Source organism: Porites lutea, chromosome 5 (assembly GCF_958299795.1).
Source record: "Porites lutea chromosome 5, jaPorLute2.1, whole genome shotgun sequence".
NCBI classification, from domain to species: domain Eukaryota; kingdom Metazoa; phylum Cnidaria; class Anthozoa; order Scleractinia; family Poritidae; genus Porites; species Porites lutea.
Window position 1 is genome coordinate 21906034 of NC_133205.1, and position 25729 is coordinate 21931762.

Here is a 25729-nt window from a genome sequence, read left to right on the forward strand (position 1 = left end):
AGAAAAGTAAATGAATGAAAACAAATGGAACAAAAATGAACTTAGAAATAATAAATAAATAAAAGCAACGAAAGATAAATAGAAAACTAGTAAAAGAATAATACATGATAAATGTCATATAATAATAAAATTGAAAATAAAGTCAAATAAATAATATGTAATAAATTATTGATAATAATAATGATAATAATGATTAAGATGATGATAATGATAATAGAAAAGGAAAAGGAATTAACAGCAACGAAAAATACTTGATTGGTTTTTGAAAACGTAACTGCAGAGACTAAAGCAGTCACGTTGCAAAAATCCAGCTAGAAGTATTTTTGTTTTTGAAAAGTCACTTTTAACTCTTTCCTTTTCTATTCTATCATTTAATAATCATTATTATCTTAGTTATATGTTGTATTAAATGTATAGATATTATTTTAAAGTTTTTTTTTGTTGCGTTCTTTAGATTTATTTACCTTTTTGTCTTTATTCTTTCGTGCGTAAAGTCATTATTTTTTTGTTTTATCCCTACTGACATATATTATTTTGAGCCAGTTTAAACCATTGAATCAAATTTCCAACAGTGCCGCTTTCATGCTATTTAAGGACGGTCTGACCATCCGAAATATCTCGAAGCGCGTTGTCGCTTTTGTCTTTGCTGTGCTGCAATTGTAATGTGATTATTTGTTACACGAATTGACCCAATGTAGGAGTGAGTGCTTTGCTAATAAGTTCAGTTGAATGTTTGGTCTTGGCATCTTGAGAGCTTTAGAAGAAGTAGATGTTAACAAGCTGGGCTGTCTGAAGAGGCATTGGGATGTGAAAAGGTCTGAAGCCTGATGCATGGATGATAATGATGATGACAATGACCATGATGCTGATAGTAATGCCCCTGATGATGGTGAGGATGATATTGACCATGATGCTGGCGATAATGTAAACGATAATGCTGACAATGTTGATGACGATAATGACAGTGATGGTGATGCTGATGATCATGCTGACGATGAAAACAATGATGAGAATGCCGACGACGATGATGATAACAATGTTGACGACGAGGAAGATAATGATGCTGACCATGATGACGATGATAATACAAACGATAATGCTGACGATGATAATAACGATTATGATAATGACGCTGATGCTGACGATGAAAACAATGATGATGATGTCGACGACGATGATGATAACAATGTTGACGACGAGGAAGATAATGTTGCTGACGATGATGACGACGACGATAATAACGATAATAGTGATGACGACGATGACAGTTATGACGATGATGCAGACGACAACGATGATGATGATGATGAAATATCTATGAAATCATTACTCAGATGAAGGGAACCCCACAGCTCAGGATCAGTTAATGGCCACGGCGTCTTTACCTCGTAAGTAACAGAAAACTAATTCAATAGCTTCTTCATCAATAGCTTGTTCAATAGCTCCAGAGTCGAAAGAGACAAGAGACGGCTGGGAACTAGTCAGGTTCATATAATTAACGCAATTGTCTAAAAATTGCAGAGGAGTGAAGGAAAGCTAAGCTTTGATAATGTCCATTTGAACTAGAGGTATTGATTCTACACGGTCGTTTGCTTCCTCTGCTTACCTATCAAAACAAATCAAAGATCAGAAAACGCGATTCTAGACTTTATTTAATTTAAGCCACCTGGGGATTCAAAATTCCGTCAAATGAATTTTGCTTACATGTAATTTGATTGAAAAAATAAAACAGAATTGAATTGGGAGTAGGCATTGATCGCACTAGCTTCAATGAAAGAATTGAGGCATTGATAAGTCCTCAAATACCCGACCAAAGTATTCTGCAGCAATAGCAATATAAACCTGGGAGATCCTTATTTTAAAATAAAACAATGAATTGCATGTATCTTCTGTTTTCGTCCCAACAGCTACCCGGAAAAGAGTCTTGTTGGGTGTGTCTGCATCATTATCATGTTGGAGGAGGAGTGCGGATGTTCACAACCCAACTTTCCTTTGGCAGCACGAGAAAACAAGCGCAGATCCACTTGAAACTACGATAGACTTTATAAAATTTAAGTAGGGTCCATGTTGAATCAACCTTCTTTTCGCATCGCTCGTGTTCAAACTTTATAAACCGGCCATTCCTAAACCGCAGTGAGTTTGATCTTGGGCCTGTGTACCAAAGACTGAAGTGGTAATTTTTTTTTCTCGGCCGATGAATAAAACATGCAATCGATAGCGGTTTAACGGGATCTATACTAAATAAGGTCTTTCATTGCATTAAGAAAAAAAAATTAATTATTGCCATAGAGTTTGTGGAGCAAATCCTATGCGGTCACATTTTAGGATTTTACGAAATAAAGACAGAAAATAGATAATTATGAGGTTTTAAGACGCTTCGTGTTATAAGCGAAAACCAAAAAAAGCCATATTTTATTTTTTTTCATTATCAGTTTCGTGATTAGACAACAAGCAGTCCCTTTTTTCTCTTTGTCTTTCGGGCGAAACGCGCGAGACACGCAAATGATCAGGAGCGTGACTGAAAGCGCGAGATGTGAGAGGCACGAATCGCTTGACGCTCCGCACGCGAGCACTCCCCACTCTAAATTTGAAGAAAAAAAAGAGACTGCTGTCATTCTATTTCGTGCTAGATGAACGTGGCCGAATATATAGAAAATAAGGGAGCCATTATGTAAAGGAAGAAAGCTATTTTACAATAACGGAAGACTTTTTTGGGAGCAGTTGTCTTATTTCTCAATTCGGCTGCGAAAATTAGAGCGTAACTTGGAACTTCTGAATCCTTCTTAATTAATGCCACAAACGCTAATTTGCTTAAAGCTTTAGCTTAACATGTAACATAAGCAGCAATAACCTTCTAATGCATGAAGATTTTCAGAGATTCTAAGTAAACGTTTTGCCTGAATCTGAATCGTCTGCAAAAAAAAACATAGCGACTATCTACTGAGTGATAGGCAGGGAATCTTAGCTTTCGGCCCTTTACATAGGTTCAATCTTCTAATGATTTTTAAATGATTAATAGATATTAAAATATCAATTGGGAGCGAAAAGCGCTTGGTTATCATTGCTCGAACACTTTGCAGATATTTAAGTCGCACTATTCCGAACCAAATCGTCCTTGCGACAGATCTTACTTATTAACAAAGAACAGACTTTTCAACAAAAGAGGTTAAGCAAAGACGTTTTTGATTGACCTATGGTAAACGGATGTAAGGCATTTTCCCTTTTAACATGCCTAAATGCTACCAAATTTGTGCTGTTAAGGCTGTGCAGGACACCTATCAATGAATAAATTCATAGGGCAAAATTTTGCTCATCTTACATCTTTTAAAACGTTTATATCTCGGCAGTTTTAGAAGTGATTTAGATAAAATTTTACAGAGACATTGCGATATGAAAATGATAGAAGTTTAGGAGAGTTGTTTTTTGTGGTAGATCGCGCTTTACAGCCATGCTTTTAGTTTAAGCCACGTACAGTTGTACCAATTTGGGAAATCGTGATTTTGCGTCCAAGTTTTCGGAAAGAATAGGAGACAGCACTCTGTGATTTTATTAATAAATGATCGGTCAAAACCTTTAGTGTGTTATGTTTTGAGCGGATTTTGCAATTAAAAGTTTGTCACGGAGCAAGATGTAATAGTTTAATTGAGCAAAATCTGTCATCCCTGAAATAAATGCCTTATATCCGTGATCATTTTAAAAAGCTCTGGAAATTCGCCCAATAAGTAACACAGTACAGTCTACCAAGTTTACCCCTTTGCAGTGCCAGCTCGTGAAGTTTTGTATCTGCGCTGAATTTTTGGATACAAATGTTGTGACTCCTGAAGGTGTCCCGACTATTAAAAGCACGAGTTCCAAGCGTGATTTTTGAGGCGAAAAAAAGAGTTAATTATTTTTATTGATTTAAAAATCACTGAGGTGGGCTCATTTCCCGACGGAAGAGCGCCTGGTAATCGAACCTACGCCTGTTGTTCATACACGGGAACTGTGCAATTTCAAATTTTTCTGTGTTTACTCTAAATACTGTATTAAATTTTTACTATAAACGTCACCAAGTTGACACGGACAGCTATTTTAAGAGAGATTTATATTGTCAATAAATAGGTAGTATCGTTTTAAAGATGTTGGCTGTTTTTGTTGCCGTCTGATACTCCCAGCGGCTAAGCAAGCCTTTATTATTGCTACAAACCCCTACCCTTTATCAGATCCTGTTCTACACTAGACACCATCTTAGAGTTAGATCAATTCCTACCTTCCTCGAGATTGCCGTTTTTTTAATCTCCTGGCTCCTATTAAACTATCCCTTCTTTAAAAGGAGGTGGAGGAGGGGGGTAAGCGCCTTTCAAGTTATTATTAAAGTGACTGGAAGTTGTTCTATTACACACATTTTATAGAAACTTTCCATTCCGCCCCTCCAGTCTCATAAAAATTGCTTTGATACAACTCAAAACGGCTTCAAACTGACTGTAAAGGGAAAGAGACAGTAAATGACACAATAAAAAACACAAGCTGAGCCATTTTTGTTTCGAATCTTTTCAAAAAGCGGAATTTAGAACGTATTTTGTCTAATTACCACATGTTCTCTTATAAAATCCAACAAACCTGGAGTGCCTGTGGTCTTGGGTGATGCTCCTGGTGACGTCATGAGTTGGCGCCAAAAGTTTTCATGCGCAACAACTGGGTTCGATTTTACCTTGGTTTTACCCTTAAGTTTTACCCGAATGCGGTGGGGAGAAGAATGAACTTTAGTGGTACAACTCGCAGGTCAGAAAAGGTAGGTTTGTTTTAAAGGTTAATACTTCATATAGCGAGCTGGTGAGCTTACGTTCAATTCATTTTGGTACAGATGTTTAGAGTTGTTCTTAAGTAGATAAAAATGGCAAAACGTGTCTGGCATCAAACTTTAGCTTAGATGTGATGAAGATGCAGAGTTAAACTGTTTTGCCATCGGCCCAGTACACCAGATCGAACCTGAACATGCATGAAAATTCTGAGTTTTCTTTGTTAAGCAGAGTTGCATAGACCCCGTATCAGACAAGTCTGAGTTCAGTAAATTGCCACACAGAACAGGCCATTAAAAGTTTTGCACTTAAACTTCAAGGAAAATGTTGAAAAGATGATGTGGTAACATTTACAGCACATCTCAGCATAACTATCAAACGTTTAACAAGATAAAAGCAGAAAGTAGTTTTGGCCGCCATGTTGGAGGGCAAGCGTATGCCCTCCAACACGGCACCCAATACAAATCATACTACTTTGTTGAAATATTTAAGTGCCATAAAATGTCTCCCTTAAATGCATTTCCTCTCAAATTTTGGGTGTAAGATAATTTTTATGTACTCTGTCAATTTTTGTCATCAGCAAGATTCCAACTCATTGTTTAAAGGAAGCATAGGTTATGTGACCTGTTAGTGCAAGTGGCCAGCTATCACACAAGTCTAATGCCCCATTTACACCAAAACTTGAACATGTTTCAAAGCTCTTTAGTTTTAAACGTTGTTTTAAATTGTTTCCTCTATTAAAGCTGCCTACTAATGTTTCTCAACTACAAATTTGGAAGAAAAGAAGCACAAGTCAACATTTTCTTGAACTCTGTGTGTCAGGGGGGAGGGAGTTGGGTGGGGAATAATTTGGCGTTTTGCATATCACATCTGAAATAAAAAAGTTGTTGATTTCCCATTGGTCATCGCATACTGTTCCCCAGTGACCATCACAGAATACTTCCACTCTTTCTTCACTTTCCCTCGCTCTTTCTGCCAGTCATACAATTTGATCTTTGTAGGGGGAAATAAGAAATATTGCACCTTAACGTTTCGTTATTTCAATGCTGTGATCTAGAAAGACAGCTACCGGTATGTCAGTTCAAATCTTTAGATTTCTTTGAGGACAATTCCAGTGGGGGAAGCAGCAGGGAGTGGGTTCTGGGTACTCAGGATTTCAAGTGAGCAGGCTGATAAAATGGAGGCAAAAATCAAACCCCCCAAAAACCCTAAAGCTTCCAACAGAACCCACCAAAAAAGCAAACAAGAAACCCCAGAAAATTCCATGCGGAAATTCTGAGCCTTATTCATTAAATAAAAACATTAGAAATTGAATGTTTGTGTTTGTTTGAAACCCAAAAACATCTGTAGATTGTTTTGACTAACCAAATAAATCCCTTCTTAATCAAGCCATCCAAAAAACACTTGTCAAATTTTCCTACCTAAAAATATCCAGAATTGAAAATTACAAACCTAAAATTGTAGAATCATCCCCTTCACATGAAATCCAGAGTACCCCCCTGGGATAAAAGCCAGTCATTTAGTTTTCTTTTACTGATTTTCATTTGATGAAATTGGTTTAACTGCACATTTTTTTGTTGGTGTGAATAAGGCTTAAGTTAACTTTGCAATATTTTCATTTTCCAGAAATCCTAATTAGTTCTGTTTTGCTAAGAATAAATTTGGTGCAAAAGATGACTCTACATGAATTAAATTTTATAGATATAGCCTAAAATTCTAACTCTATGTTCAAATAATTGTTGGGCTATATTCCTCTCCTACCCTCTATAGAACAATGCTGTGGGGTACTAGGAACAAACAAAACTTTCCCCAGTCCTCCTCGCTCTATTGTCCCTGTTATTTGCTGTAATATATATCTACCTGGCCCCGGTTGTTCAAACGTTGGATAGCGCTATCCAGCGGATAAATCATTATCCAGCGGATAAGTATTTGGGAAACCAATTGCGCTATCCACTGGATAGAGATTTATCCACCAGATAGTGCTATCCACCTTTTGAACAACTGGGGCCTGGAGTTTTGAAAACCGGGTTGCCTGAAATCTTAAGTCAAGTCCAGCACATTGCAGCCAATCTTTCAAAACTAAATTTGATACTTTTAGTGTAAAAATAACAATCTCGCTCCTCAGGACTAACCACCCTCACCTCTTAACCATGGGCTCCAAATAACGTCCTGGAATTGACAGAAATCAGTGGAAATTCCAGAAAATTTGCATGACGGGGGCAACAGCCAGGCCCGTAGGGCCGTGCTGTTGCCCCCTGTTGGGCTAGCTAATATTTTTTGATGGGGGGGGGGGGGGGGGCTTCCGTTGAACTAAGTGTACTGTTGTTGCACAGACACGCGGGGCTATCATCTGGTTTGCATTTGGGGTAGCCTAGTTAAATTCCAGGGGGGTGGGGTTGTTGTAAAGTTTGATGTGTTTTTGCACTCTTATGCAGTTTGTTTGTGCTGTTTGCATGCAAGCAATGACCCACTCAGTTGATAATGTTCCTAGTCAGCAAGCAGTTGAACTGGTGGTTGTAGGACTTGGTTTTCTTGAGCAGTGTTGGCTTAGATTGTTTTTGGGAGCCCAGCTTCAATGAAAAATGGGGTGAACTGGGGAAATGGCTTTGCAATTGGTAACAGCGACACTAAAAATTGCCCCTTAAAATGCCTTATTTTCCAGATTAATGAGGAAGACTTCACTTTTGTTACCTTCAAGACAGATGATTCAAGCAAATGGAAGCTCATGTATTCAATAATTTCTTTTTGAGGTGAGACTTTACTTTTCAAGTAACAAGGGCCATTAAATTACCAATCAGTGCAAGAGACTGACATTTTTTAGTGGCCCGGTTTTCAAAAAACCAGGTACATATGCATTTTCAAGCAAGGTCAGGGTGGCTAGGTATTGGCCAAGTTTGAACTCTTTTGTGGACTGAGACAAAGTCAACTTCAATAAAAGCACAGAAAAGAACCAGGCCAATATCCATGCAGCAATCTTGACCAAACAAGTTTGGTTAATAAGGGATCTATTACCATATATGGCCAAAAACAGAACTTTTTCTAGTGCGACAAATGCTAGAAATCCTGAGCAGCCCATCTTACCCACTCAGGGAGGAGGAGGGGCTAGTCTCCCCTCGTGTATTTTTGTCCGCGCGCTCTACTATCTGAACGCCTGGAACAGGCTACACTAAGGGTCATAAAAAAAATTGAGCAATGAAAGTATATCCTTTAACATGCAAACAGCAACGCTCAGATGATGCTTTACAATGCTCAGATGACCACGTAAAATGGTAGTCCAATCTCTAGAAGGAGACCTAAACAAATAGTGTCCCCAATTAGTACATACTTGCTAAAACACTCAAGTAGAGTCTTTTTTTTTTTTCAAAAAAAAACCTATTGGAGACCCTTGTCATAGGCTCTTTAACACAAACTGGGAAAAAAAGGGCTAAAAATCAGCCACAAAGTTGTTCACAGTATTCTTTACAATATGCATGGAATGTTGGCAATATAAACAAATTTGCAATCTTTGAAAATTTAAATCTGCTACAGTTAAGTGCCCAACTCTGTATCTTGTAATTACAGTTCTTTTATCTTTTTATTTGGCAGTGGTTTGACCACAGGAACCCCAACAATGTAGCAGGATTCAAGGTATGTAGTCCATTCATAGTGTTGAGAATTTTGGGGCGCTTACTCCATGGCATTAAAAAATTTATATAAATATATATATAAAGGAACAAGATTGTGCTCCGCTTGTCAGGAAATTGTCAAAACAGCTGGAAGTTCACGCACTTGTGCCCATTCACAAATGGTAATTTATTTTTTCATCGTTAATTTATGTTGGAGATGTGAGAAGGGAAGGCAAGAAAAATAAAAACGATAAGAAAGAAAGCACATAGTATTATTCAGGTGGTTATTGCTTTTTCTGATGTGGTGGCTCCTAAAGGAGCCGTTTGTTTGAAAAGAAGTGTCGCGCTTTACTTCTTCTTAGCTGGAGATTTTTTGGCGGCAGATTTCTTGGCGGACTTTTTGGCGGCAGGTTTCTTTGCGGGTGTCTTCTTCGCAGGTTTCTTGGCCGCTGGTTTCTTTGCTGCCGGCTTTTTCGCCGCCGATTTCTTGGGTTTTTTACTTGGTGTCTTCTTCGCTGGCTTCTTTTTAGCCGCTGCTTTCTTTGCTGCCGGTTTTTTAGCCGCTGGTTTCTTTGCTGCCTTCTTTGCGGCGGGCTTCTTTGGCTTCGCTGGTTTCTTCTCCTTCTTCTCCTCCTTGGCGACCTTGAAAGAGCCAGATGCGCCAACACCTTTGGTGTGTATCAACTTTCCACTGGCAGCACCTCTCTTAAGAGCCATCTTCAAGTGTGAGCCGACCTCACCAACCTTGTAGTTGGCTTTGATGTACTTCTCAATGGCTTGGCGAGAAGAACCATTTCGCTCTTTTAGAGCGACAATGGCAGCCTTGATCATATCAATGTATGGTGGATGCTCAGCTGGCTTTTTAGGCGCAGCTGGCTTCTTTTTAGCTGGTGACTTTGGTGGTTCAACCATGTTGCAAGACTGAAGGATACCCTCGTAACAAGGATTTCAAAATGTGAATTTTAAGCGAGATGATCGACGTTTATTAACACAATGCGGACCACCGTGGAAACAGCAAATCAAAATGGCGTGTGTACTTCTGTGTTAGTTTCCTCAAAGTTTTGTGACATGAAATGAGTAATTTATTCAATACTCCCGCGTAAACTGTAAAATTTAGTTGTTAAGTGATTCAAGCATTAGGTGTAAAAAGATATTTGGATAAACGCGATTGTGCGGTGAGATATTCAACGTTTTATCCCTGAGTGTCCAAGGGTCGAAGAACTATTTTAACTTAAATAGGCGATATACTTTCTGTCGAAACGACTTTACTTCGTAAATCGGCATTCAGACTAAAGAAAAACTCCAGTACTTCGAATTTTTACCTAAATTTTTGACATTTAACTACATTTTATATATTTTAACTTCTTTTCTTTGAAAGCAACTAGGACAACATCCATCCACCATGAGCAGTCTATCAGTGCAGTGAAAGCTCTCGTAAGCGGACACCCTCGAGTCGCGAAAATGGTGCCCATAACTGGAGCTGGCCGCTCACGGGAAAGTGAAAATACAGAGTTTGCATGGGAGTTGAGAAAAACGGGCTTTTGTGAAGGCGGCCTTAAGTACAGCTGTTTCCCGCTTACGTGTACCGACTGTATTCAAAAGAGCTTACTGCGAAAGCTGGTGCCTTCGGCGCCTTTTATTTTTTTGCCTTTTTAATTTTAAGCACCTCAAGAGAAGATTTACGGCCTGACAGGTAGATTGAGAAAAATTTTTAAGACAGAAGTCGTTTATTTAAGCCAAACATCTTAAAACAAACTCAATAATGTCTTAACTTTACCGTATACGCATCTTAAAACTGAGCCTCCTTGCAGTCCACCTTTTCTCTTAAAATCCGTCCAGTTCTTATCCCAGCCAGCGCGATCCCAAAAAACCGGCAAACAAGGACGTTACAGTAGTCTACAGACAGAACAAAAGAGTCGGCGGCTTCCTATTTTGTTTTCTTGGGCTTACGCCCTCGTTTATTGCTACTCGTGGCTTCGCCTTTCGCCGTTCGCCTGCATAACTTACGCTACGAGTGGAGTAACTTTGCAAAGACAAATAAGAGACTGCTCGCAATTTACCGAAAAGCACTTGTTGTACGCTTCATCTTTTAAGCAACAGACATTATCTACAAAAATTAAAGTGAAATGTTTGTCATCATACGCTGAAATGCACATTTAAAGTTATACAAAGTTACTTCATTTGTAGGGCTGTTGTAAAATCTGCATCTTTCGTTCAACTCCAAGGTGCCGTTTAGATTTGCATAAGTTTTGCGCCAAATTTATTTCCGTGAATTTCCTAGCCGATTTCGCTTATAGTTTAGTCAGTTTCTATCAATTGTTCTTGCTTTATCTTATATTTTGTAAAATCGGGCTTTTGTTAGAGTAACAACGTTAGGTAAATTTTAAAACCGACTCTTTTCCCAGCCTCCCTACACAATGGAAGCCGGGACATGTATGTTCCAACCGAAGCTGTTTTTTCATGTAGAGTAATTTGTTCCAGTGGTGGGAAATCAAACAGAGTCGAGCGGCAAAGAACGGCGTATTGCCGTCGCGGCCGCAACTAGAAGAACTAAACAAAGAAAAGAAGAGAGAAAAAACCTTCACATTTGCGCTGCCTGCTCAGTCCTCATTTCTCTCGAAACCCTTCCCGAAAAAGAAAAAATAAGATACTTGAGAGGCGAATAATCTTTGATTTCCAATTTTATCGTGCTCAGCCGGCACTACTTTGTGTTTAATGGTTAGCTTCTCCTGAGCCGAACAACATACTACACTGCTAGCCCGGCCAGGAACTGATTTCGGCTTAAGAACGACTTTGGTTGTGTGTTCTCCAGGCCGATTTACTAACTTGACATGTCTTCTGTCTAGCTGCTCGTTTTCAGACAGAGATAAAAGCCACATTGAAAAATGGTAGGAGACGAAGCGCCTCTTTTCTCTAAAATGGAAAAAAGTTGATGACTTTAGATACTCAATTGTTGGTTATTGCTTTTATTGATGTGGTGGCTCCTAAAAGAGCCGTTTGTTTTTTAGTGCAAGCAATTTACTTATGCTCGCTCTCCGCGGATTCGGCGGGCCAACTGAATGTCCTTGGGCATGATGGTGACACGCTTGGCATGGATGGCGCACAAGTTGGTGTCTTCAAAGAGACCAACGAGGTAAGCCTCGCTAGCTTCTTGAAGAGCCATGACAGCAGAACTCTGGAAACGCAGATCGGTCTTGAAGTCTTGAGCGATCTCTCGCACAAGACGCTGGAAGGGCAGCTTACGAATGAGCAGCTCGGTCGATTTCTGGTAACGACGGATCTCACGAAGAGCGACTGTACCAGGCCTGTAACGATGAGGTTTCTTGACTCCACCAGTGGCGGGTGCGCTCTTACGAGCTGCCTTTGTGGCGAGCTGTTTTCGTGGAGCTTTTCCACCAGTTGATTTACGAGCAGTTTGCTTTGTACGTGCCATCTTCGCGATTCGATGAAACAGTAACTCGGGGTTAACGGATAATAACGCACATGTTTTGCAATATAATTTATACATGGCGGGCTACTCCATGATTGGACAAAAACTAAGCGATTTCATTGGATAAGAAAGTAGGGCGCTTCTCTGATTTAAAGATGTTCGATCCGAAGTTACTTTTAGGCCAGTTTTAGTATAAATTTAAGTTATCTGTGATTCCTTTCCTTTAAGATAGAAATAGACACGAAAAAGGGTTTGACTGGAGATCGTTTATGAATTATTTTTTGTGGTTGTGAACATTTATTTATTTACTAAACATGTTCCCGCAAGAACTAAGAAAGAGGAACATGTTTAAAATATGGTAATCAATAACTTGACCCTTGTCTCTGTTATCGTAACTAACCAATAGAGAGCAAGCAGCGTGTCTTGTTTTCGGAGAGGTCATTCTTTGCCATATAAAAGCAGAGAAATCGTAAATGTGAGTTATTTTCAGTATTACTGAGAAGATATCAACATGTCTGGTCGAGGCAAAGGAGGCAAAGGTCTAGGAAAAGGAGGCGCCAAGCGTCACCGAAAGATCCTTCGTGACAACATCCAAGGCATCACAAAGCCAGCTATCCGTCGTCTTGCTCGCCGTGGCGGTGTCAAGCGAATCTCTGGCCTGATCTACGAAGAGACTCGTGGTGTTCTCAAAGTTTTCCTTGAGAATGTGATCCGTGATGCTGTGACCTACACCGAGCACGCCAAGCGCAAGACTGTGACCGCCATGGATGTGGTGTACGCACTCAAACGCCAGGGACGTACTTTGTACGGATTTGGCGGTTAGATCTTCACGCTACACTCTTAAACCAACGGCTCTTCTAGGAGCCACCACATTTTCAAAAGTCATTGCCAATAAAGTTTGCTCTGTTCCATGTGGACCCATATTTTACCGCTTTCTACCCCAGTATAGCATATAAATGTAAGCACAGGCTTAGGAGCGTCTTCCCAAAAGAGCAAGATCCATTGTTATTGTTCATTATAGCATAGCCTATAGTTTCAATTGGTCCGGTGCTCCACGCGTGCGTCTTCAAACGTTTGGAGTAAAATCGTTAACTTCTGGGGGAAGCTATTTTGCGGCCAATGCCCCGAGTGCTTTCGGAAGGGCCAAATTTTTTCTGCGAGCGAGCTTTTTAGGCCGCGAAGTGGCTGAACGAGCGACGTAGTCGCGACAAGCGTCGTGCGTCATTAGGATCATGGGACGCCATTAGGCTGTAATCGAAAGTTGGTTATAGTCCAAGATGTTTATTGCTTTGATATTTCACTTTAGGCTGTAATGTGGAAGCCAAAAGTGTATATTTTTTAGTTGTTCAACGGAAAACAGGGTTCTCTGCACAAAGCGTGGAAACGCGCGATATTCGAATAAACAAAATGGGCTGTTTTGGCAGGTTCGCCGGGTAAATGCGGGCAGGAGTTATGTTCTAGTTGTGGAACACTGACAATATGGTAAGGGGGAAAGGACCGTCTTCTGGTCTTCCTTTGCACAAAAATAAATTCATTGCGTATGCCACCTATATAAGCATCATTTAATTCTTTTCAATCTAAAATATTTCATGCGCACTATGTGCAGCAAGCACGATGTATGTAGCTCACTGATGCGTTAACCGCCAAGAGTAACGCCGTAACCGGTCTTTGTTTTCGAGTGCTTCGTTTTCGAAACTACCAATATCTAAACGAAATTGTAGCCTCAAACAGAGTCCAAGGTATATTCCTTCGGTTTTTCGTACGTAAACCTAGATCTTCCTAAATTTAAATTGTATTCAATGAGTGATTTAATAAATCAGCTACGCCTTCTTTAATTCAATGAATATGCTCCTTACAGACTAGGAAGAAACTTCCATCATAGAACAACTGAGTGGTCGTGACTTTTATATTATGTGGTGGCTCCTAAAAGAGCCGTTTGGTTTTTTGACGCCGGGAGGATCTGTTTAAGCTTTTGGCTTCTTCTCGGTCTTCTTGGGCAGAAGAACAGCCTGGATGTTGGGAAGAACACCTCCTTGTGCGATGGTGACGCCGGCGAGCAGTTTGTTCAACTCCTCATCGTTGCGGACTGCAAGCTGAAGGTGACGGGGAATGATTCTGGTCTTCTTGTTGTCACGAGCAGCGTTGCCCGCCAACTCGAGGATCTCAGCGCTCAAATACTCGAGCACTGCAGCCAAGTAGACCGGAGCACCAGCGCCAACACGCTCAGCATAGTTGCCTTTGCGCAGAAGACGGTGGATTCGACCAACAGGGAACTGAAGCCCAGCTCGGGATGATCGGCTCTTGGACTTGGTGCCCTTTGCCTTTCCTTTACCGCGACCAGACATGTTAACGAAGTTAGAGAAGATAGAGAGCTCAAAGACTTGTTCTTGTCAAAGTTACTTGGTAATCAAGAGATGTCAAAGTTTATACGGCGGGCAAGATTTGGCTAGGATCGAAACGCACCAATCAGATCTAATGATATTTGATATTTCTAAACATGGAAGTAGATGGTGACCTTTGAAATTAGCTAGAGCGAACTAACCAATGAAAAATGAAAGATTTCGATCCGTATGTTAATTGATCCCCTGTTGGTTTTGTAATAAATACAATATTCAGTATGTGCGATTCATTCACATCCATTCTAATCAACAGATATGGCACCTAAAGTAGCAGGAAAGAAAGGCGAGAAGAGAGCTGGAAAGGCTAAGGCTCCATCTGATGGAAAGAAGAAGAGGAGGGGAAAGAGAAAGGAAAGCTATGCTATTTACATCTACAAGGTGTTGAAGCAAGTTCACCCTGACACTGGTATCTCCAGCAAAGCCATGGGCATCATGAACTCGTTCGTTAACGACATCTTCGAGCGCATCGCTACTGAAGCTTCCCGCCTTGCCCACTACAACAAGAAATCAACCATCAGTTCTCGCGAGATCCAGACCGCCATCAGGCTGCTTCTGCCCGGTGAACTGGCCAAACACGCAGTCAGTGAAGGAACCAAAGCTGTGACCAAGTACACCAGCAGCAAGTAAACTCACTTAGTGGGTTTACCGCCAAAACAAACGGCTCTTTTAGGAGCCACCAAATGTTATTAAAGTCATGACCAATTCGTGCAATGCATACTGCCCTCTCTCAAACTTTCAGGTTATTTCTGTCTGAATTTCATTCTGTGCTGTATAATATTGCTAAATATTGTCAGTTTTCGCTTTAAACTCGATTTTTTACGACTTATCACATAGCCATGTGAAAATTTGTATGCCAAACTTTAACCTGCGAGCAACCTCTCCTATTTGGGCGAGTGAAGCGAGTCTCGCTAGAACGCGAAGCAAAAATATTTTTACCCTTTCGGTTCCACTTTGCTCGAACGCGTGTCAACACATGAACTTGGCAAGTTTCTATACAATTTTCGCGGTGAAAAGCCTGTAACCGATCTGGTGCCTTTGTTTTAAAAGCGCAAGCAAGGTCGCCCCGCCTCTTTCACTGTTTGGCTCTCATTTTATTTTTCGCCAAAACCGAAAATCCCGTTCCTCGTCGTTCGGTCTTTCTTTGCCCCGAAACCACACGGAAACGCCAGAGCTCGCGCGACTCTTGAGACTTCCTCAGGGAGGGTTTGGTTGCGGGCTAGAAGCATTTGAATTTGTAACAGAAGTTGTCTGGACGTGTGTAAACAAGGTCGAGTGGCTTTGAGGAAAGAAAACGATCACAAGCGTCCTAGCTCGCGGTCTGTCGAAATTCGCAAGAGCGCGACGTGAGCCACAGGTAGCCCAACCTCAATATGAGGGTACGTGCGGTTGAAGCCTGTGAACAGGCTCTCTGTCGTAATTTTCAAAATGGCCGTCATTATAAAGTATTTGTATGGGAATTCAGGTAATAGATTAGAGAAGATAAATACTCGCATGAATTTTCAATAATCTCGGGATAAACGAAAATCGCCTAATTCGGGAAAATAACCACACAGGAATTACACCAAGTAACTAAGGCAAAGCGTATTTTATTGAGAATTCCTGCGAGTATCTATCTTCTCGAATCTATTATCTGAGTTCTCATGCAAACTTTTTATAATGACGGCCATTTTGAAAATTACGCAACCGTAAGTACTCTCATATTGAGCTTCGGCAGCCTGTGCTTCTTTTCGTCCAAAACGTTTTTCCCGGCAGGTGAAACTAGAAACCAGAACGGAAAAAAACGGATACTCTCGCAGGCCAGAGGAGAGGGAGAGGGGAATATGTGTCCAAAAGTACCGTATTTTCCGAGATTTCCTTTTTAGTTTACAGACCACGCGATTAGGTCACCCTCTGTTTGTGTTGCAGAAGAAATTCAGTTGATCATTGCAGACCAAAATACGGATTTGAACCCAATATATATGTCAGTAAAAGCTTAAGCGAAATGTTGACTTGTCGTTTGCCGTGTTTAGTTTTTTTTTTGCGCCGTCCCCCGAGCTCAGGGTCTGGAACTTGGAGTCCTGATCCGGCATTCCCGCTCCTGTTTTGCGAAAATCTTGCATCCTGCCCGTTTTTCATCGCTTTCCGAATCCCTTTTTTTGTTTCCTCATAACAATATTTTTAATATTTTTTTCCATTATAAGATGCAATGTTTTCAGCGATTTTTGAGGCGAAAAAAAGAGTTCATTATTTTTATTGATTTAAAAATCACTGAGGTGGGCTCATTTCCCGACGGAAGAGCGCCTGGTAATCGAGCCTACGCTTGGTGTTCATACGCGGCAACTGTGCAATTTTAAATTTTTCTGTGTATACTCTAAATACTGTATTAAATTTTTAATATAAACGTCACCAAGGTGACACGCACAGCTATGTTAAGAGAGATATATATTGTCAGTAAATAGGTAGTATCGTTTTAAAGATGTTGGCTGTTTTTGTTGCCGTCTAATACTCCCACTGGCTAAGCAAGCCTTTATTATTGCTACAAACCCCTACCCTTTATCAGATCCTGTTCTACACTAGACACCATCTTAGAGTTAGATCAATTCCTACCTTCCTCGAGATTGCCGTTTTTTTAATCTCCTGGCTCCTATTAAACTATCCCTTCTTTAAAAGGAGGTGGAGGAGGGGGGTAAGCGCCTTTCAAGTTATTATTAAAGTGACTGGAAGTTGTTCTATTACACACATTTTATAGAAACTTTCCATTCCGCCCCTCCAGTCTCATAAAAATTGCTTTGATACAACTCAAAACGGCTTCAAACCGACTCTAAAGGGAAAGAGACAGTAAAGAACACAATAAAAAACACAGGGTGAGTCATTTTTGTTTCGAATCTTTTCAAAAAGCGGAATTTAGAACGTATTTTGTCTACTACCACACGTTCTCTTATAAAATCCAACAAAAGTGGAGTGCCTGTGGTCCTGGCCCTGGGTGACGCTCCAGGTGACGTCATGAGCTGGCGCCAAAAGTTTTCATGCGCGACTGGGTTCGGTTTTACTTTGGGTTTACCCGAATGAAATGAGCGTGGGGAGAAGACGAATGAACTTTAGTGGTACAACTCGCAGATCAGAAAAGGTAGGTTTGTGTCAAAGGTTAACACTTCATATATCGAGTTGGTGAGCGTACGTTCAAGTCAATTTGGTACCAATAGTTAGAGTTGTTCTTAATGAGATAAAAATGGCAAAACGTGTCTGGCATCAAGCTTTAGCTCAGATATGATGAAGATGCAGATTTAAACTGTTTTGCCATTGGCCCAGTACACCAGATCGGAGTTGCACATGTATGAAAATTCTGAGTTTTCTTTGTTAAACAGAGTTAGACCCCATATCAGACAAGTCTGAGTTCAGTTAAATTGCCACACAGAACAGGCCATTTGCACTAAGAGGTCATGTCACATCATTTTTAAGAAAATGAAAGTTGCATGATTTTGCCTTGGAAAAACTAATAGTGGGTCATATCTGAAACAAAATAATAGCGATTTGGTTTTTCAAACCAGCACCATTTTCTTAAAATGAGCAAGTTTGCAGCTGGTCATGTGACCAGAATGCAATATTCAAAATCATGAATTACCTCTTTCTGAACACAAATTTTGCACTTAAGCTGCAAGGAAAATGTTGAAGAGATGATGTGGTAACATTTGCAGCACATCTGAGCTTAACTATTCAATTCAATTTAATTCAATTCAAGTCAATTTTTTATTCACACTATACAAGATATTTACATAAGTGTACATGGTAGGAAAATAAAGTAGCTACAAATAATAATTAACTAAAAGATATTAAGTTCATTTGTGTACGGTGTCCAAAGTAGTAAGAGCTTTCTTGTTGGACACCGTCATATTGAAATAATTGGCAGCAGTAAGGAGAGGAATAAAATCTCAAATAATATCAGTGATAAAACATATAAGCAAATGTTTAACAAGATACAAGGAGAAAGTAGTTTTGGCCGCCATGTTGGAGGGCAAGAGTATACCCTCCAACATGGTGGCCAATACAAATCGTACTGCTTTGTTGAAATATCAAAGTGCCATAAAATGTCTCCCTTAAATGTGTTTCGCCTCAAATTTTGGGTGTAAGATAATTTTTAAGTACTCTGTCAATTTTTGGCAACAGCAAGATTCCAACTCATTGTTTAAAGGAAGCATTGGTTATGTGACCTGTTAGTGCAAGTGGCCAGCTATCACACAAGTCTAATGCCCCATTTACACCAAAACTTGAACATGTTTCAAAGCTCTTTAGTTTTAAACGTTGTTTTAAATTGTTTCCTCTATTAAAGCTGCCTACTGATGTTTCTCAACTACAAATTTGGAAGAAAAGAAGCACAAGTCAACATTTTCTTGAACTCTGTGTTGGGGGGGGGGGGGGTGGAGTTGGGTGGGGAATAATTTGGCATTTTGCATATCACATCTGAAATAAAAAAGTTGTTGATTTCCCATTGGTCATCGCATACTGTTCCCCAGTGACCATCACAGAATACTTCCACTCTTCCTTCACTTTCCCTTGTTCTTTCTGCCAGTCATACAATTTGATCTTTGTAGGGGGAAATAAGAAATATTGCACCTTAACGTTTCGTTATTTCAATGCTATGATCTAGAAAGACAGCTACCGGTATGTCAGTTCAAATCTTTAGATTTCTTTGAGGACAATTCCAGTGGGGGAAGCAGCAGGGAGTGGGTTCTGGGTACTCAGGATTTCAAGTGAGCAGGCTGATAAAATGGAGGCAAAAATCAAACCCCCCCAAAACCCTAAAGCTTCCAACAAAACCCACCAAAAAAGCAAACAAGAAACCCCAGAAAATTCCATGCGGAAATTCTGAGCCTTATTCATTATTGTAGAATCATCCCCTTCACATGAAATCCAGAGTACCCCCCTGGGATAAAAGCCAGTCATTTAGTTTTCTTTTACTGATTTTCATTTGATGAAATTGGTTTAACTGCACATTTTTTTGTTGGTGTGAATAAGGCTTAAGTTAACTTTGCAATATTTTCATTTTCCAGAAATCCTAATTAGTTCTGTTTTGCCAAGAATAAATTTGGTGCAAAAGATGACTCTACATGAATTAAATTTTATAGATATAGCCTAAAATTCTAATTCTATGTTCAAATAATTGTTGGGCTATAAGCCTCTCCTACCCTCTATAGAACAATGCTGTGGGGTACTAGGAACAAACAAAACTTTCCCCAGTCCTCCTGGCTCTATTGTCCCTGTTATTTGCTGTAATATATATCTACCTGGAGTTTTGAAAACCGGGTTGCCTGAAATCTTAAGTCAAGTCCAGCATATTTCGGCCAATCTTTCAAAACTTAATTTGATACTTTTATTGTAAAAATAACAATCTCGCTCCTCAGGACTAACCACCCTCACCTCTTAACCATGGGCTCCAAATAACGTCCTGGAATTGACAGAAATCAGTGGAAATTCCAGCAAATTTGCATGATGGGGGCAACAGCCAGGCCCGTAGGGCCGTGCTGTTGCCCCCTGTTGGGCCAGCTAATATTTTTTGAGGGGGGGGGGGGGGGGGGCTTCCGTTGAACTAAGTGGACTGTTGTTGCACAGACACGGGGCTATCATCTGGTTTGCATTTGGGGTAGCCTAGGTAAATTCCAGGGGGGTGGGGTTGTTGTAAAGTTTGATGTGTTTTTGCACTCTTATGCAGTTTGTTTGTGCTGTTTGCATGCAAGCAATGACCCACTCGGTTGATAATGTTCCTAGTCAGCAAGCAGTTGAACTGGTGGTTGTAGGACTTGGTTTTGTTGAGCAGTGTTGGCTTAGATTGTTTTTGGGAGCCCAGCTTCAATGAAAAATGGGGTGAACTGGGGAAATGGCTTTGCAATCGGTACTAGCGACACTAAAAATTGCCCCTTAAAATGCCTTATTTTCCAGATTGATGAGGAAGACTTCACTTTTGTTACCTTCAAGACAGATGATTCAAGCAAATGGAAGCTCATGTATTCAATAATTTCTTTTTGAGGTAAGATTTTACTTTTCAAGTAACAAAGGCCATTAAATTACCAATCAGTGCAAGAGACTGACATTTTTTAGTGGCCTGGTTTTCAAAAAACCAGGTACATATGCATTTTCGAGCAAGGTCAGGATGGCTAGGTATTGGCCAAGTTTGAACTCTTTTGTGGACTGAGACAAAGTCAACTTCAATAAAAGCACAGAAAAGAACCAGGCCAATATCCATGCAGCAATCTTGACCAAACAAGTTTGGTTAATAAGGGATCTATTACCATATATGGCCAAAAACAGAACTTTTTCTAGTGGGACAAATGCTAGAAATCCTGAGCGGCCCATCTTACCCACTCAGGGAGGAGGCAGGGTTAGTCTCCCCTCGTGTTTTTTTTCCTCGTGTATTTTTGTCCCCGCGCTCTACTATCTGAACGCCTGGAACAGACTACACTAAGGGTCATAAAAAAAATTGAGCAATGAAAGTATATCCTTTAACATGCAAACGGCAACGTTCAGATGATGCTTTACAATGCTCAGATGACCACGTAAAATGGCAGTCCAATCTCTAGAAGGAGACCTAAACAAATAGTGTCCCCAATTAGTACATACTTGCTAAAACACTCGAGTAGAGTCTTTTTTTTAAAAAAAAAAACCTATTGGAGACCCTTGTCATAGGCTCTTTAACACACCCTGGGAAAAAAAAAGGCTAAAAATCAGCCACAAAGTTGTTCACAGTATTCTTTACAATATGCATGGAATGTTGGCAATATAAACAAATTCGCAATCTTTGAAAATTTAAATCCGCTACAGTTAAGTGTCCAACTCTGTATCTTGTAATTACAGTCCTTTTATCTTTTTATTTGGCAGTGGTTTGACCACAGGAACCCCAACAATGCAGCAGGATTCAAGGTATGTAGTCCATTCATAGTGTTGAGAATTTTGGGGCACTTACTCCATGGCATTAAAAAATTTATATAAATATATATATAAAGGAACAAGATTGTGCTCCGCTCGTCAGGAAATTGTCAAAACAGCTGGAAGTTCACGCACTTGTGCCCATTCACAAATGGTAATTTATTTTTTCATCGTTAATTTATGTTGGAAATGTGAGAAGGGAAGGCAAGAAAAATAAAAACGATAAGAAAGAAAGCACATAGTATTATTCAGGTGGTTATTACTTTTTCTGATGTGGTGGCTCCTAAAAGAGCCGTTTGTTTGAAAAGAAGTGTCGCGCTTTACTTCTTCTTAGCTGGAGATTTTTTGGCGGCAGATTTCTTGGCGGACTTTTTGGCGGCAGGTTTCTTTGCGGGTGTCTTCTTCGCAGGTTTCTTGGCCGCTGGTTTCTTTGCTGCCGGCTTTTTCGCTGCCGATTTCTTGGGTTTTTTACTTGGTGTCTTCTTCGCCGGCTTCTTTTTAGCCGCTGCTTTCTTTGCTGCGGGTTTTTTAGCCGCTGGTTTCTTTGCTGTCTTCTTGGCGGCGGGCTTCTTTGGCTTCGCTGGTTTCTTCTCCTTCTTCTCCTCCTTGGCGACCTTGAAGGAGCCAGATGCGCCAACACCTTTAGTGTGTATCAACTTACCACTCGCAGCACCTCTCTTGAGAGCCATCTTCAAGTGTGAGCCGACCTCACCAACCTTGTAGTTGGCTTTGATGTACTTCTCAATGGCTTGGCGAGAAGAACCATTTCGCTCTTTTAGAGCGACAATGGCAGCCTTGATCATATCAATGTATGGTGGATGCTCAGCTGGCTTTTTAGGCGCAGCTGGCTTCTTTTTAGCTGGTGACTTTGGTGGTTCAACCATGTTGCAAGACTGAAGGATACCCTCGTAACAAGGATTTCAAAATGTGAATTTTAAGCGAGAAGATCGACGTTTATTAACACAATGCGGACCACCGTGGAAACAGCAAATCAAAATGGCGTGTGTACTTCTGTGTTAGTTTCCTCAAAGTTTTGTGACATGAAATGAGTACTTCATTCGATACTCCCGCGTAAACTGTAAAATTTAGCTGTTAAGTGATTCAAGCATTAGGTCTAAAAAGATATTTGGATAAATGCGATTGTGCGGTGAGATATTCAGCGTTTTATCCCTGAGTGTCCCAGGGTCGAAGAACTATTTTAACTTAAATAGGCGATATACTTTCTGTCGAAACGACTTTACTTCGTAAATCGGCATTCAGACTATAGAAGAACTCCAGTACTTTGAATTTTTACCTAGATTTTTGACATTTAACTACATTTTATATATTTTAACTTCTTTTCTTTGAAAGCAACTAGGACAACATCTATCCACCATGAGCAGTCTATCAGTGCAGTGGAAGCTCTCGTCAGCGGGCACCCTCGGGTCGCGAAAATGGTGCCCATAACTGGAGCTGGCCGCTTACAAGAATGTGAAAATACAGAGTTTGTATGGGAGTTGAGAAAAACGGGCTTTTGTGAAGGCGGCCTTAAGTACAGCTGTTTCCCGCTTACGTGTACCGACTGTATTCAAAAGAGCTCACTGCGAAAGAAGGTGCCTTCGGCGCCTTTTGTTTTTTTGCCTTTTTAATTTTAAGCTCCTCAAGAGAAGATTTACGGCCTGACAGGTAGAGTGAGAAAAATTTTTAAGACAGAAGTCGTTTATTTAAGCCAAACATCTTAAAACAAACTCAATAATGTCTTAACTTTACCGTATACGCATCTTAAAACTGAGCCTCCTTGCAGTCCACCTTTTCTCTTAAAATCCGTCCAGTTCTTATCCCAGCCAGCGCGATCCCAAAAAACCGGCAAACAAGGACGTTACAGTAGTCTAAAGACAGAACAAAAGAGTCGGCGGCCTCCTATTTTTTTTTCTTGGGCTTACGCCCTCGTTTATTGCTACTCGTGGCTTCTTTCGCCGTTCGCCTGCATAACTTACGCTACGCGTGGAGTAACTTTGCAAAGACAAATAAGAGACTGCTCGCAATTTACCGAAAAGCACTTGTTGTAGGCTTCATCTTTTAAGCAACAGACATTATCTACAAAAATTAAAGTGAAATGTTTGTCATCATACGCTGAAATGCACATTTAAAGTTATACAAAGTTACTTTATTTGTAAGTCTGTTGTAAAATCTGCATGTTTTGTTCAACTCCAAGGTGTTTAGATTTGCATAATTTTTGCGCCAAATTTATTTCCGTGAATTTCCTAGCCGATTTCGCTTATAGTTTAGTCAGTTTCTATCAATTGTTCTTGCTTTATCTTATAGTTTGTAAAATCGGGCTTTTGTTAGAGTAACGTCAGGTAAATTTTAAAACCGGCTCTTTTCCCAGCCTCCCTACACAATGGAAGCCGGGACATGTATGTTCCAACCCAAGCTGTTTTTTCATGTAGAGTAATTTGTTCTGGTGGTGGGAAATCAAACAGAGTCGAGCGGCCAAGAACGGCGTGTTGACGTCGCGGCCGCAACTAGAAGAGCTAAGAAAGAAAAGAAGAGAGAAAAAACCTTCATATTTGCGCTGCTTGCTCAGTTCTCATTTCTCTCGAAACCCTTCCCGAAAAAGAAAAAATATGATACTTGAGAGGCGAATAATCTTTGATTTCCAATTTTATCGTGCTCAGTTGCCACTACTTTGTGTTTGATGGTTATATCGGGGTGGTTATGAATCTAATGCCTGGTTCAGATGCCGAGCTTCTCCTGAGCCGAACAACATACTACACTGCTAGCCCGGCCAGGAACTGATTTCGACTTTAGAGCGACTTTGGTTGTGTTTTCTTCAGGCCGATTTTCTAACTTGACATGTCTTCTGTCTAGCTGGTCGTTTTCAGACCGAGAAAAAATAGTTTATTTTTCACGAATTTTCCACTCTGAATTTTTTACCGGAATCCAAATACCGCTAACTCGGTGGATTGAAATTACAAACGCGCGCACATTGAAAAATGGTAGGAGACGAAGCTCCTCTTTTCTCTAAAATGGAAAAAAGTTGATGACTTAAGATGCTCAATTGTTGGTTAATACTTTTATTGATGTGGTGGCTCCTAAAAGAGCCGTTTGTTTTGTGGTGCAAGCAAATCACTTATGCTCGTTCTCCGCGGATTCGGCGGGCCAACTGAATGTCCTTGGGCATGATGGTGACACGCTTGGCATGGATGGCGCACAAGTTGGTGTCTTCAAAGAGACCAACGAGGTAAGCCTCGCTAGCTTCTTGAAGAGCCATGACAGCAGAGCTCTGGAAACGCAGATCGGTCTTGAAGTCTTGAGCGATCTCTCGAACAAGACGCTGGAAGGGCAGCTTACGAATGAGCAGCTCAGTCGATTTCTGGTAACGACGGATCTCACGAAGAGCGACTGTACCAGGCCTGTAACGATGAGGTTTCTTGACTCCACCAGTGGCGGGCGCGCTCTTACGAGCCGCCTTTGTGGCGAGCTGTTTTCGTGGAGCTTTTCCACCAGTTGATTTACGAGCAGTTTGCTTTGTACGTGCCATCTTCGCGATTCGATGGAACAGTAACTCGGGGTTAACGGATAATAACGCACATGTTTTGCAATATAATTTATACATGGCGGGCTACTCCATGATTGGACAAAAACTAAGCGATTTTATTGGATAAGAAAGTGGTGCGCTTCTCTGCTTTAAAGATGTTCGATCCGAAGTTACTTTAAGGCCACTTTTAGGATGAATTTACGTTATCTGTGATTCCTTTCCTTTAAGATAGAAATAGACACGAAAAAGAGTTTGACTGGAGATCGTTTATGAATTATTTTTTGTGGTTGTGAACATTTATTTATTTACTAAACATGTTCTCGCAAGAACTAAGAAAGAGGAACATGTATAAAATATGGTAATCAATAACTTGACCCTTGTCTCTGTTATCGTAACTAACCAATAGAGAGCAAGCAGCGTGTCTTGTTTTCGGAGAGGTCATTCTTTGCCATATAAAACCAAAGAAACCGTAAGTTTGAGTTATTTTTCAGTATTACCGAGTAGATACCAATATGTCCGGTCGAGGCAAAGGAGGCAAAGGTCTAGGAAAAGGAGGCGCCAAGCGTCACCGAAAGATCCTTCGTGACAACATCCAAGGCATCACCAAGCCAGCTATCCGTCGTCTTGCTCGCCGTGGCGGAGTCAAGCGAATCTCTGGCCTGATCTACGAAGAGACTCGTGGTGTTCTCAAAGTTTTCCTTGAGAATGTGATCCGTGATGCTGTGACCTACACCGAGCACGCCAAGCGCAAGACTGTGACCGCCATGGATGTGGTGTACGCACTCAAACGCCAGGGACGTACTTTGTACGGATTCGGCGGTTAGATGTTGACGCTACACACTCAAACCAACGGCTCTTTTAGGAGCCACCACATGTTTAAAAGTCATTGCCAATAAAGTTTGCTCTGTTCCATGTGGACCCATATTTTACCGCTTTCTACCCCAGTATAGCATATAAATGTAAGCACAGGCTTAGGAGCGTCTTCCCAAAAGAGCAAGATCCATTGTTATTGTTCATTATAGCATAGCCTATAGTTCAATTGGTCCGGTGCTCCAACCGTGCGTCTTCAAACGTTTGGAGTAAAATCGTTAACTTCTGGA

General features: G+C 40.6%; 7 protein-coding genes across 7 annotated transcripts; 2 read left to right on the top strand and 5 right to left on the bottom strand.

Moving 5' to 3' along the window:
* Window positions 1-8549: 8549 nt before the first annotated feature.
* Window positions 8550-9324, bottom strand: LOC140939125 (uncharacterized). Its single transcript, XM_073388685.1, has one exon. It carries the CDS (start codon window positions 9293-9295, stop codon window positions 8732-8734), a length of 564 nt encoding a protein of 187 aa, XP_073244786.1. The 5' UTR covers window positions 9296-9324; the 3' UTR covers window positions 8550-8731.
* Window positions 9325-11380: 2056 nt separating this feature from the next.
* LOC140937787 (histone H3-like) lies at window positions 11381-12019 on the bottom strand. The gene has a single exon (XM_073387359.1). It carries the CDS (start codon window positions 11889-11891, stop codon window positions 11406-11408), a length of 486 nt encoding a protein of 161 aa, XP_073243460.1. The 5' UTR covers window positions 11892-12019; the 3' UTR covers window positions 11381-11405.
* Window positions 12020-12320: 301 nt separating this feature from the next.
* On the top strand, window positions 12321-25522 carry LOC140938082 (uncharacterized). The gene is made up of 5 exons (XM_073387621.1): window positions 12321-12631; window positions 13120-13142; window positions 13814-14065; window positions 21062-21103; window positions 25121-25522. Exons 1-5 carry the CDS (start codon window positions 12325-12327, stop codon window positions 25451-25453), a joined length of 957 nt encoding a protein of 318 aa, XP_073243722.1. The 5' UTR covers window positions 12321-12324; the 3' UTR covers window positions 25454-25522.
* On the bottom strand, window positions 13525-14167 carry LOC140939128 (histone H2A-like). Its single transcript, XM_073388689.1, has one exon. It carries the CDS (start codon window positions 14156-14158, stop codon window positions 13778-13780), a length of 381 nt encoding a protein of 126 aa, XP_073244790.1. The 5' UTR covers window positions 14159-14167; the 3' UTR covers window positions 13525-13777.
* On the top strand, window positions 14467-14927 carry LOC140939130 (histone H2B, gonadal-like). Its single transcript, XM_073388691.1, has one exon. It carries the CDS (start codon window positions 14468-14470, stop codon window positions 14837-14839), a length of 372 nt encoding a protein of 123 aa, XP_073244792.1. The 5' UTR covers window position 14467; the 3' UTR covers window positions 14840-14927.
* On the bottom strand, window positions 20843-22022 carry LOC140939124 (uncharacterized). Its single transcript, XM_073388684.1, has one exon. The coding sequence runs from the start codon at window positions 21991-21993 to the stop codon at window positions 21430-21432; it is 564 nt and encodes a 187-aa protein (XP_073244785.1). The 5' UTR covers window positions 21994-22022; the 3' UTR covers window positions 20843-21429.
* LOC140939126 (histone H3) lies at window positions 24198-24657 on the bottom strand. The gene has a single exon (XM_073388686.1). It carries the CDS (start codon window positions 24630-24632, stop codon window positions 24222-24224), a length of 411 nt encoding a protein of 136 aa, XP_073244787.1. The 5' UTR covers window positions 24633-24657; the 3' UTR covers window positions 24198-24221.
* Window positions 25523-25729: the final 207 nt, after the last annotated feature.